The 13,302-nt window shown below is 48.2% G+C and overlaps 3 protein-coding genes across 3 annotated transcripts, besides 1 other annotated feature; 2 read left to right on the top strand and 1 right to left on the bottom strand.

The window, feature by feature from the left end:
• Positions 1-1,401: 1,401 nt before the first annotated feature.
• FPSE_03191 (uncharacterized protein) lies at positions 1,402-1,969 on the top strand (the record flags this gene model as incomplete). The annotated part of the gene is made up of 5 exons (XM_009256310.1): positions 1,402-1,448; positions 1,546-1,593; positions 1,645-1,662; positions 1,724-1,763; positions 1,955-1,969. 5 exons carry the CDS (start codon positions 1,402-1,404, stop codon positions 1,967-1,969), a joined length of 168 nt encoding a protein of 55 aa, XP_009254585.1.
• Positions 1,970-6,834: 4,865 nt separating this feature from the next.
• On the bottom strand, positions 6,835-9,305 carry FPSE_03192 (uncharacterized protein; the record flags this gene model as incomplete). The annotated part of the gene is made up of 4 exons (XM_009256311.1): positions 6,835-8,061; positions 8,114-8,544; positions 8,702-8,904; positions 8,968-9,305. The coding sequence occupies 4 exons, from the start codon at positions 9,303-9,305 to the stop codon at positions 6,835-6,837; spliced, it is 2,199 nt and encodes a 732-aa protein (XP_009254586.1).
• Positions 9,306-10,819: 1,514 nt separating this feature from the next.
• On the top strand, positions 10,820-11,463 carry FPSE_03193 (uncharacterized protein; the record flags this gene model as incomplete). Its single annotated transcript, XM_009256312.1, has 2 exons — positions 10,820-10,857; positions 11,184-11,463. 2 exons carry the CDS (start codon positions 10,820-10,822, stop codon positions 11,461-11,463), a joined length of 318 nt encoding a protein of 105 aa, XP_009254587.1.
• Positions 11,091-11,136: a microsatellite.
• Positions 11,464-13,302: the final 1,839 nt, after the last annotated feature.

Genomic DNA, 13,302 nt, shown 5'->3' with positions numbered 1-13,302 from the left:
GTTCGTGTAGACGTTTCAGTATCGTCTATAATACCTCTATAAGAGGGTCGTATCCAGTGTTTTGGATGTCTGAATTGAACGTGTTCGGATATGACGGAAGTAAGGCTCTCAATATTAACTTGAAGTGAGGCGATAAGTATCGTAGCTATAAATCATTGAATGTCCGATATGACAAAATAGGAGCGGTAGAGTGGAGATTTGTTTGAATAATATGTAGTTTTGAGTAGTTGTCGTGCAAGTTCAATTGGATTTATTACTGGTTAAATCTTGTCGTAATCGTTCCTTTGCTTGAGATGAGTGGAGAGTAGATGATGAGTCTGTAAAAGGTGCGAGATCAAGCTCAAAATATGAATATCGAGATTCGAGGTGTGAGTTGAGGCGGATAGCCAATACCCTTCTAGAATAGAAGACTTGAGAGAAGGTTCACGGTCAAAGAAGAACAAGAACAAAAGTCTTGTCTTGTGAAGTAGGTACGTAGGAAGATTATGAAGCCAAGGGGATGGAAATCCGGGGGAAGCAGGTGGGGGGTGTGGATGGTTATTATATTCTCATGGTTAGTCTAGTCTATGGTCACGGAGCGGGACTCGACAAGTTTGATCGATGAAATAATAGTCGAAAAGGTCAAGAACAGCAACAAAGAGAGCAAGTGGAGGAGGGTGTGTACGGTACAAGAATGTACGAGGCATTTGAGCTCTAGGTAAGGGTGTCGATGGCGTTGAGCGCAGACGACAGGGCTCGTCAGAGGGTGGGTCTATCGAGCCACAGCGAGGAACCTGGATGATGGATACTGTGAGCGGAGACCTGGGCCCAAGCAGGTAACGCTGCTCTCTAGCCCATCACTGAACAGGACAGGACATTCTGGAGGTGCCACCGTGACATTGACACTTATTAATTGGGGTGCGTGTGGGGATTTCTATCGGCCATGACGGGGAACTGTTACCCGGAGCTGCATAAGGGCAGTGAATTCCCATGGAATTTATCTTGAATTGTGGCAAGCCAAGAGAGATGTAAGCATGGGCTAATGTCAGAACAAACAATCGATATGGATCTTTGGATTTCAAGTCTCACATGGCCAAACGCCTCAAGTCTGGGCATTCTATTCAAGGAACTCAAAACCAGCAGACACCTTGTTGGTTTACAAGCCTCGCTTCCCGAACCTGGACCAGTATTTATGCATCACACCGTTGAGTTGTCGATTTATTTGCACAAATACAAGCAGTTATAAATCTCTGTAACGCGGAATTCTACCAGCACGGAAAATTAACATTTCGTGCGTCCCTTCGCTTCGCTTCTTTTTTTCGATTTTTCACTTTAAATCAGCCACCAGGGCGTCGAGACTGGCCTCTTGGCGCCAGCGGGGGACCAGATGCAGGTCTCTTTCTTAGGCTATAACCATCCACCATGGATGTTGGTCCGGGGGTTAGCGTTGAAATCAAATCATGCCCCAGGTATGGACGGACTAGACACGACCAGGGAACTCTGCGACCTGAGGAGTACTTGGATCGTCTAATCGTGTCCTCAACAATGAACAGGTCCTTCTCCTAGTACTATGTACGATGAGGATCCATTGTTGCACTGCCTAGAATATCTAGGGTAAGTTGAACTTGTACATTATTAGGCATGCTCCTCTCTTAAGATGTCTAGGATAGTATACAGCTCCACGTGAGTATGGGCGTTGCGACATCTCCTGGTATTTAAAGGGTGTCGGACCTTGATCAAACAGCCAAATGCCAGAACAAACAGACATTCTAGACGCCGTTACCGTATGTCTGGGTCATTAAGCTTAGCTCCAATCAATGTTCGAAGTACGGGGCAATGATAAGGTGACGCTGACGCCATTGGACATATTTGGTCGTTGATCAGTCCTCAAGCAATGCAATGCAATCACATGTTCGTGATCAAGTACGACGTTGAATGCTAGCAAAACAAGAAATTGACTAACACGTGGTCCAAGCACTGTCAGATGTAAATCAATATCCTGCCTGACTCGAAGGAATTCCTAGGCGTAAAACGAATTGAATGTCTGTCCAAGACGGTGAGACAAGCAAGACGTAGCAAAAAAGATTAAAAAAAAAAGTTCTCCAAACATTACCCCGACTTCGACTTGGAGTGAAATGTACCCACATTGTCCCTCATCTTTCATGACAAACCCGTGCCTTGCTGTAAACTATTGCATACATCTCCCTGCTCCACTATCAGTATTGATGAAACTGGAGATTTAGTATTGTAGCCAATAGCTTGATGCTAAATCAACTCAACAGTTATTCCCCCTGAGGTGACGACGTCTGAAAGCGAGGAAGATGCCGTCCCCAGCTCCCGTTGTAACTGCCCGATTTGACCTTTCCGACCCTGTCCTGTTCCTTCCCCCACAATTTGTCAGGAAAAGTGTGGAGAAGCCAATCATCGATAGTAGCCGTCCTACCTCGCCTACCCCATCGAGTCAGCCGCCTAGACCTTGGAGGGAAGGGGGCGTGGGCGTGTCTTCGAAACTGGAAAGGTTCAGTTTAGGTTGGCGCAGTCGAATCACGAGGCCGTTGAAACTCACAAATGCGGCCTGCAAATAATGATAGCCTCAACGAAGCTACATCAGCGAGCCGCCCTTTCCTTCGAGTCATAGATCTCACAGTCAGATTACAGATTACGGTGCTGTTGTTTGACAACCATGGGAGACAGGAGGGCTTAATCTCTGCGAAGGAAGGTACCCCAGAGTTACTAGGATCCTCATGGTTCGCAAGCAGGAAGGTGCAGTCTTTCTTGGGTCCACTTCTACTCCGTAGTCTCAAGATCCCCTCACCGTCCTATCATGAAGTTTATCAAAGCGTCTTCTTCTTCTTCAGACCCACTCTCTTTCGATATATATTTATATTCCCTACGTTGATCTGTAAAGATCTTCATTGAGCTGCTCGAGCGTTTCGAATCATCTTCGAGTCGAATACGATGACGTTCATGTCAAACATGCAGCCTCAAACGGTTCTTGTCCCTTTGGTCCGGAGCAGCCCTCTTCAACAGGGATGAATCTGGGCATGCATTGATCCAATCAGACAACATCAACTGCTTTTACGTCATGCACTTTGACCAATAGAGGAGATTAGTCGGCTATGTTCGGCTGTTCGAACCAGAAGCCAAGACGACCTGATCGACGAATCATAAAACAGTGAAATCTCTGCTCAAACTCCAATTCCACTTACACTCACTCAATTCAGTGGAATTGTCTGGGGGGTTGACGGAAGATCAACACCGCTGTTAATATTCGCAATGGTGCACGACTTGGTGGGACGCCCGCAGCCTGCAAAACTTATTTTCGAAACTGTTCATTTGCAGATACAGGATCATGGCCTGTCACTAATAATAATAGAAAACCAAAGAGTGTTCCCAGGTGTGTCTGGTCGTGGCTAATCATATCATGCCGATGAGAGAAGTTGATCGAATACAACCTGGCTACATGAACATGCTTAATCGCCATTGCGAGTTCATACGTGCCGTACTTGCATGTGCATATCGACGCACAACTGCAAAAAGTACTCTGACTACCTGCACTTTGAGCTGATGCGAGACAGCAGAATCATTCTCACTCCACTTGCCCTGGCCTGCCCTACCCCCATCTCACCACACTCCCATGGCTTAAAACGCTTGGTATCTTGACCTTCACCGTGTTTCTCAAGGTCATGCGGGTTCTAAAAGGTCAGTGGGGACGGGGTATGAGTTAGGCTGGTGCTCCAAGTCCGTGACCGCCTAAATCCAAGGTGAAGGACCAATTTGGCCTGAGAAAAGAGCTAGCAAAGGTGAGACGGAAGGACGTCAGGGATGTGATGCGGTGGGATGCCCACAGCATCGCGATGCAAATCAACAACCGAAGGTTTTAAAGCTTCAGCGGAGCGCAATCCGCAGTGGGACCCATTCCGGCCCCGGTGCCTCCGGTCGGATCCTGTCCTGAGATCACCTCCCCCCATCGGTCACATACCGAGCCGTACACCTGCGGATGTAAAGAAGGGGGGCGGTACATAATATCCAACCAATCTTTACCCCTACAGCCCTTCAGCACATTATTTGTCCTCTTCCATGGTGTGCAAAGTGGGCTTGAGCTTGAGCTTTTGTGATGCATGCTCGTCTCGTGCTGGTTCAAAAAGCCATCGTGATGCAGATGCAAGTGTAGATGCAGCAGGGCTAAAAAGCCACGACCGGCCCAGGCAATTGAATTTTTGGACCGGCTTTTGAAGCGGGTTGTCTCTTCAGATGTTCCTGGCAATGCCGGTCGTGTCTTTCGCTACCTTTCGCTCGAGGTGAAGGTGATGTGTGATTACTTGTCCCAGGACATTTTTACACGAACCGCTTTTAAAAAGACAACAATGCAGTGGCCCTAGTCAGAACTTCAACATGGACATCATACTGCAGATGAACAACTTCAGTATTTTCTATGAATCGCACACATAGCTATGGCTTTGATATCAACAAATATGAGCAGAGCAGTCTTCGCCAGCCATCCATTACATTTCAAGATAATGTCATATCACTCGCTATATTCTCGGACATTCGCTCAACACCCCATTTATACATACATGTCAGTCACATCCGCAGTCGATAATTGATACATCAATAACCACGTTAGTGCTATTGAAACTTTCAATAAACTCTTCACTCGTTACACTACGGCGGATTTCTAAGTGGTTTGTGTAGTTGATCTGGGCTGGGAACAGGCTTTGGTCAAAGCTGAAAGTTGGCAATCGTGCTATTCAACAGTCTCGTTGTATCGTGTCCAGATACTCCGTATACGTAAGAGATTAGTGAAGCGAGAGTCTATCGAATCCAGTCAACGTTCCATAGCGCAGTTGAGTTTTCGTCAGCCCGCTCAATATCATCTCGGAATTCGGGTTTCCAGCTGTGCTGTACAAAATTTGTGTCTTATGGATGTTATCGTCTGTTACATTTGAGGGTCTATCAGTGGACTACTTGCTGAATGGCCCGAGACTCGGTACAAACGGCATTGCATCATAGAATAGACCTCCATTGATATTCTTACCGCCATCCTCTACACAACGAGAACACATCGAATATGTCACTTTACCAAAATCAACTCCAAAGTTTCCCGTATCTTCCGGCATAAACCCAAGACCGAAAATTGGACCCCGGCTCCGATGGGGCCCACCTTACAGCAGTGATTCCACATCAAAGTATCCTCACCACCAAAAGGTACAAACCCCCAATGCCGCTGAAGGAAGAACACAAAGAAACCTTACACAAGCATGGAAAAAATCAGCTATCCAATAAGACGTGTTTTAGTTCCATTCTTCTGACCAAAATGTCTTATGCCACACGCCCTCGCCCTGCATTCTTGTGCTTCAAATAGCCCAACAGAAAATGGCAGGTAATCAAATAAACCACCCTTGCTCGGCTTTTGGCTTCCACCAAAACGCCAATCCCGAATCTTCGAGGCGAGCTAACCCTCGGCTACCGACGTCCTGAAGCGGCTATCTTGGTTCTCTGCCATCTTACCACCCCCGACTTGACAAAACAAAATACCACCTGCCCCCAACATCCCAGGACCTTCTTAATCCAGTTCTTTACTACGATCGTGATCGTATCATATTTTGTTGGATTTTATTTTCTTACTCTTTTGCGCTGTTGCACTCGGCTGTGGTCTCAACTCTTACCTGCATGCGTCGATGCCTTAATTTGGACTCTGGACAGCTTCAAGCACTTTTGCTCTCGGACATTGATGTGCGGAGGGGATCAATTACCTTTTTTCAATCCTTTATTCAACAACTGCCCCAGCAGCAGAAACAGATTCGAATCCAGACTTTACATCTCTTCAAATTGTTACTCCTGATAGCTTATTTCACTCCAACACTCTTCATCGACTCTGCAACGAGACGCTGGCTTGTCACTTCGCAAGCAGTGTCCTCAGCTATCAGCTTCCCACCCCATTCTTTGTTCATTTGTGCGACAGACGGATACCACACCATGCTTTGAAGCTTAGAGGAAGTTCGACGAGTTTTGATCACTGGTGCTAATTCGATGGCAAGCCAAGGGACAAGGTCACTTGGCTGGTTACATGTTGGAAAGCACAAAGACCATTGCATCGTATTCAGGGTATTCAAAGCCCAATCATGGGCCAACAGACTTCATCATCAACACTAGGGGTCGTTTAGGGCATCTTTACCAAATCATCATTCAGCTATCGGCACCTGTTTCCTCGGAAAGACGAACTCACTGCCGATTCTCATGCCAAGTCGCAGCAAAATGTCAAACTTGTAACTGACTACGCTACGCTTCGTTTGGACACAATACAATCAACGGCCCATGGATCATAACACAGAGATCCCATTCGATCAGGCTTGCAGACACTTCTAGCCACTACAATGTGTACGGCATTGAGATCTCTTTCCCACATTGGCAGCCTCCGGATGCATCAGTCACTGGTGATATATCGATCATGAAGTCATGGTTACACCTTCATCACATCACGAAAGGCAAGGTTCTTGTCATCGTCATAACTGTTCCAATATTCCATTCACTGGTATATACATTCTTCCATCTCTTCTTTTGACTCCACTCTATACCCAGCCTATATGGCCCCAGATGAAAACAAAAATTAAATAGCCGTTAACGCGTCAAGCAGATTATCAAAGACAAGAAAAGCCTGTTACAAAGGCTCGCTCAAGAGAGTACTGATGGCCACCGAACTTGGTGTGTGGCATGAAGTCACTAAAAGTACGCAATCACCCGCAAGTGCGATCTCGACGACGAGCACTTCATGGTCGAGATACACAGTTCATCATTTTTAAACCCTCAACGAAAGCAATGCTTTTTGTATATCATACACAAGTGTGCACAAGATTACAACTTGGCATCAGCAAAGCAGAGAGGGTTATAGATGTGCTGCTTGATGAAAGAGGTAAGGGCGACATCACCCCACTCCTCCCACTCAGCCCACTGAGACTCGGGAAGCTCAGAGACACCGCCACGTCGAGCAGCCTTCATGACCTCACGGGCAACGATGACGCTGGCATCACGGACACGCTCAATGCGGGGGTAGATGAGACCCTTGTGGACCTCGTCGGCATTTAGGGAGCCAGCCAGAGCGGCAGCTGAGGTGTAAACCATCTCGTCAGTGACGCGAGAAGCCTTGGCCAGGATAGCACCAAGACCCAGACCAGGGAAGATGTAGACGTTGTTGCCCTGGTTAGGGTGGTAGACGGTGTGGTGAGTCTCGTCACCGAACTTGGCCTTGACAGGGTTGAAGGGAGAGCCAGAGGCGAAGAGGACAGTACCCTCAGTCCACTCGATAGCCTGCTCGAATGTGCACTCAGCCTTGGTGAGAGGGTTGCTGAGGGGGAAGAGGATGGGACGGCGCTCAAGGCCACCCTCCTGGACGGAGCTCTTCAGAGCACGGACTACGGGCTCAGTGAAGACACCGAAAGTGGCAGTAAGACCAACGAGAGCGCTGGGCTTAACATACTCGATAACCTCCTCAAGAGTACGGAATTGCTGACCGTTGTTGTCAGTTCGGGCGAAGTACTTTTTGTGCTCAGCAAGACGGTCACCACGGTCCTTGGTGACAAGACCCTTGGTGTCGACGAGCCAGAACTTCTCACGAGCAGCAGCCTCGCTCAGGCCACGGCGAGTGTAGTACTCAACGAGCTGCTTAGCAACACCGACACCGGCAGAGCCAGCACCCATGAAGACAAGACGCTGCTCCTCAATAGGAACATTGGACTGCTCAACAGCACCGATGTATCCGCCCAGGACGACGGCACCAGTTCCCTGGATGTCATCGTTGAAGCATCGGTACTGGTCACGGTAACGGTCAAGGTAGCCAAAGGCCTTCTCACTGTCAAAGTCCTCGAACTGAACAACCATGTTGGGGAAGACCTCACGGGTAGCCTCCATGAACTCATCCATGAAAGCCTGCTGCTCGGGGTATGAGGGGCGCTTTTGTCGCAGGCCCAGGTAGAACGGGTCCTGGAGGTTCTCCTCGTTGTTGGTACCGCAGTCAAGGACAATGGGGAGGGTCTTGGAGGGGTGGATACCGGCAGCACCGGTGTAAAGAGCGAGCTTTCCGATCTGAAGAAGATGGTTAGCGGAGGACTGGCAGGTGAGTTTGCGGACAACTTACAGAGATTCCGACACCGTTGATGCCGAGATCACCGAGACCGAGGATACGAGAGCCGTCAGTGACGACGCAAATCTCGGGATCCTGGCAAGGCCAGTTTCGGAGCATGGCGCGAATGGACTTTCGCTGCTTGATGGAGATATACAAAGCCTCGGGGCGGGTGTAGATGCTGGAGTATTGCAGGCAGACATCACCGATTGTGGGGGTATAGACGAGGGGCATGAGCTCTCGGACGTTGTCGATGAGGAGACGGTAGAAGAGATCGGTGTTCTGGTCCTTGAGAGTGGATAGGTAAAGGTACTTGTCGATGGGAGTCTGGCGGGTCTGGATCATCTTCATGGCACGGGCGCACTGAGTGTCGAAGCTCTCGATGGTGTGGGGGATGAGACCGGTAAGGTTCTTGTTGGCACGCTGCTCGGGTGTGAAAGCGAGGCCTGGAGAGATGGAACGTCAGCAAGTGCATCAAGGAATGCATAGCGGTATGGGAAATCATTGATCGCAATGCCCTCATGACATGTCATGATGGGTCATGCTGTCATGATATCAACAACAAGTGTTGTTGCAAAGACGAGATAGAGTTGATTGACTTACCCTTGTTCCAGAGAGGCTCTCGGACAATTTGGTAGCCGGCGGCGTTGTTCTCGTCGACATACTCAGGAGAGCGCTCCTGCTTGACCTCTTGGTAGTGGTCTTGGACATAGCCACGGTGTTGATCAAGAGCGGCCATCTTGATTTGTTGTTCAATCTTGGTAAGGTCGACGGATGACATTGGATTGGAGTTTGCAAGTCTTGGGCTGGAGGGGCATCAAAGGTTAGTTATAGTTGAGGGAGGGAGGGGACAGAAGGGGGGTACACACGAAGACGTTGTTGATGAATGAGAGCGAGGTGTGGCAATTTCAGAGCTGGCGGTACTTTGATGGGACGACGACGCCATGGACGTGGAGAAAGAAAGATGGGGTGATGTGAAAGGGAAGAAGGATGAATAGGAAGACTTTGGGATCGAGGGTCGAGGGCGGCGATTATTAGTAGTCGCCGTGAGAACAGTGGCAGCGGCTGGGGTCAAAGTAGACGATGTCCTGGTCACGGAGCGTAAGGGGCCACTAGCGAGGAAAAGTCGGTTTAAGACGTTTTGGGCGGAACCGGGTCCCGAAGGCGAGGCCACCGTCATGTTCGAGAGCGTTTGGCTCAGGCCCATGTTTGGGCAATGAGTGAGAAAGTCTCGAAGAGATACCGGAGTATGGGGGAGGAAGAGCAGGGGTAAGCTCCGGGACGGGGGTGAACGTTGTTGGGTGTAGGGCAGACAAGTAGACGTATGTAGACGGGAACAGGGCAGGGTAAGAATGCTTGTTCTGAATTAAGGAATTCTTGTGAAAGCAAATTGCTGCGGCCGACGCTTATCTTGGATGTGATGTGAGATGTGTAGAGTGGACAGACGTTTGTGAGTGCGCGTGACTATAATTACAGCTTGCCGTGACCTCTCAGGAAAGTGAATATCGACTGCAGCAAGACGGTCAATTCGTTGCGAAACCAAAAAGAGTTGGAGGTTGAGGAGAATCGTAAACCCAAAACCAAGACGACCAAGACGACCAAGACGGAGCAAGACGGATGGCAACGCGGACAAAAAGCGGTTTCGCTGTGTCTTTTTTTCTCCAGAAATACGCCCTTGTCACCTTTTTTTTCTTGAGAGTGGACTGTCAAGTTAGCACGTAATTCGGTAAGTTACCCTCTAACTAGGGCGCCAACGAAAAGTCTACGGCGCGACCGAGTAACGGTAGCAGATCCTTGCAGCTTTTGACTCGGCCAGGAGGGGACGGGGTAACGTTTGGAATACGGGAAGTGTGATTGATGAGAAGGAAGAATAAGGGCGTGAGCATGGATAGGATTTGTTTTGTTATGTTATGTTACGGATGTATGACGAGTAGTTCTCATTATCGTTATCTCCTCTCTTTTCTTCTGTATCTCATATCGTGTTGAACACGAGCTGAAGCAAAGCAAAGTAAAGTATTGAGGTCAACGGATTCCATTGACACCTGCACTTGCATTTGCCAGAATGGATGGGGAAACCGCATGGGGGAATTTTCTTCTTGGGCATTGGGGCTGAAAGGTGAGTAGAGAAAGAGAGGGTGGGCCTAAATCTATGGGGCATGGCTAGCCTGGAGCTGGAGCTGGGCAGGGATCTCGCGTGGAACGTAGGAAGGAAGGAAGGGGAGAGGAATATTCATGTATCGGGGAGCAGGGGTGCAAAGTTGTTGAATAATTGACGTTAACCGGTACGTACCTTATACCTTGTCTTCTTGACGGGACGGAGATCAAACGGGACACCAGACTAGACCCTGGCTGCGGAAGGGAAGCTGCAGGTTGGGCTTCTGTCTTCTTTCCTCAAGAGGCAGGACTCTAAAACTCGCCAAATGCTGGGGAGCTTGGCAGCTGTTTCGGTATTAGAAGAGAGTTCCGGATATGTCTGACCATGAATGGATTATGGATTATTCAAACCTTGTTCTCCTTCTTTTGTTACCTTGATTTGTATGTATGAGTCACTTGAGTATCTATCAACTGACAGAACTGTTCCTCTCTGCAGGTTCTTGTGTGGAGAGTCTTTATGCGCGAACTGATAAACGGGGCAGGCAAGCAAGTGCTGCTGCTTCTTCGCGATGTCCTGTTCAAAATTGATCAGTTATATGGCCACTTTGCATTGTTCGGTCGAAAGAAATGGTCAATGCATCAAGACAACTCGGCGAATTGGTTCAGTAAGCCAACTGCCCGTGTATCAGGTTGTGGCATAACATAGGCTGTCTTAGCTTACCGCGGTGAGGCTCAGTCAGTGATATCGGTGTAAATGCGTGTAAATGGCTTGACGATGACCTGAATCGGGTGATGGTGGGGGTCACGTCACGTTGTCGAGTATCAAATAACGCTGAGGGGCGAAATGTATGAGATTGATGAGGAAGCTGATACCAATTACTCCTTTGACAGGACTGGCAGATGAGGTAAAGTGAGGTGATGTGAGGTCAGATCAGGCAAGTTGATTCTGTCATCCGCAACTGCCCTTTAACTAGTAATGATCTATACGCAGCCCTAAACCAGTTGATTCGAGTCACTCTATCTACTACACTACAAACCAGTGCCTATCATCGGACGCATCTTTCTGTAGAACATCAATTGCCGCCGGTATTGATGCCGACGACTGCCGTCCACAGTCACAAAAGACTGAGAAAACAACGTTGAAGCAAACTCACGAGGTCGGAAAACAGAGGTACAGCAGAAGAGACATGGCGCCGACTACGGGGGCTAGTCCAAAGTGGATCATGATCGTGGCCCTTGTTCGGTCAAGCTCAAGCACAAGCAATCAATAATCCCTGGCCTAGCTAGAGAGAACACGCAATCGCAATGAAAAAGCAATGCCAGACATGATTGACGAGATGAGATTCAACGGGGGAGGATCCTTTAAGACCTGGAAAAACAGGAGACTGGGAAAGGATCGATGCCGACTGGACAGGGCATCCTCAGTGGATAAACGGATGAAAGTCGATCAAGCTTCAGGAGATTAAAGAGGTCAAAGCAGAGCAAAAGTCCAGCATTTATCCGTGACCTTTTTGTCTCTCTTCTTGTCTTGCAACCCAGTCTGTTACGACCCGATATTGATGTTGGGTTGAGTTGGGTTGTGCTCTTCGGAACAAGGTCTCGGTTCGCAATCATCAAACGGCCCCGGTGAGTGATCCACCAGACACCCGATGCTGTCCACTTTGGAGGCCCCTCTCGAGGAACTCCTCCGGTTGAGGTTGAGCCCGGCTTACGGGGCACGAGCAGACGCTACTCTTTATTAGTGAAGTCGTAATTGGATCTTCTTTGTCAATGTAAACGGGTCTTTGAGACTGAGTTTTCCTTTTTTCTTTCCATGTGAGAGATCTGAGTTGCCCATGGCATGATTACTAAAAACACCGTATTACAACTATCCACAGTTGGTTTGTTTAAGAAAAGACCCTTACGCGTCTTGTAAGCAAACAGACAAGGTCGGATCTTGTTACGCTACTTACAGTAATTGAGTTGTTGCTACCTATCTACCACATGCTGTTTCTACATCAATATCTGCAGCTGAAATACCTGATCAACTCCGGTGACGGAGCTTGACAGACTACATAAGAATAAGAATCGCATCAGCGCTTAAACTACATCCAAAGCGGACGCCCATTATACCAAGTCAAGTTAGATGCATAGATGCTGTTCGTTTTGTTTTCGTTCCTTGTGCACTAAAATCTGCGGAGTCTCGTGGGGCCAGGTACCATCTGCAGCTCGGCAAATACCACAACTAACAACGGAAACAAAATCCCACGATAGTTTGTGTGTATAGATCAGGACCTCATGGTTCTTGGATATCGCTTGCTCATTATTTCATACTGTAAATAATTAAAGCACCGATCAGAAGGGAAATCATACCACCCGCCAACGGCCCGACCCTTTAAGGCCGAAAAAGGGGTCAATTGTCATGCAACAAGCGGACAGACAAGCCCACGACGATTCGGGGTGATGTTGTCCCCTTTTTTGCTAGGTCCGGGGTTTTTACAAAAGATGCTCGATAGACGCTGTCCACTGTGACCTAACCTTCGTAAGTTTCGTACCGTGAATAGGACAAACAGCATTGAGCTCATCGGCGGTTGAACGTGACAGTAGAGAAAAAGCAAATGGTTGGACAAAAGTTAGTTGGAGAGACTCCACTTTGGCTGCCGTTATAATTGCTTTTGATGAGATTGGATCGATTTTCCGTCATGTTGCGTCTCACCCATGGCATCGATACGGTGAGCTGCATTATCGTCTTTGCGTTGCGCTTGGGTTGGTCGTACCCAAGATACGGTCAGGAAGACTGCAACCGCCACGCTCAGGAACATGGCCAAAAAAATATCTACAGAGGCCGCTCACTCACAGCATTGGGGTCTGTTTGCTGACATGAGTGTTGATATCATGTTATTATACACCGACTCTTGAAAACAAAATGAGTGTAAGACGGTGTGTGCTTATTAAATGAGGTACCACCGTTTTCCCCCAACGTTGATACAGTTCGTTTTACTAGGTTTAGTAGGTTAGGTGTAAGACAGACAAGACAATGCAAAGTGCTATTACGTATCAGGTACATATTCTGCAACCTTGATGCTTTATTGGCATCAGTCACTTTTGGTGATAGTGCGTCTCCAATTGGT

The sequence above is a fragment of the Fusarium pseudograminearum genome, chromosome 4 (assembly GCF_000303195.2).
Source record: "Fusarium pseudograminearum CS3096 chromosome 4, whole genome shotgun sequence".
Classification (NCBI taxonomy): domain Eukaryota; kingdom Fungi; phylum Ascomycota; class Sordariomycetes; order Hypocreales; family Nectriaceae; genus Fusarium; species Fusarium pseudograminearum.
The sequence above is the reverse complement of the archived record's forward strand: the minus strand, read 5'-3'. Positions and strand labels throughout refer to the sequence as shown.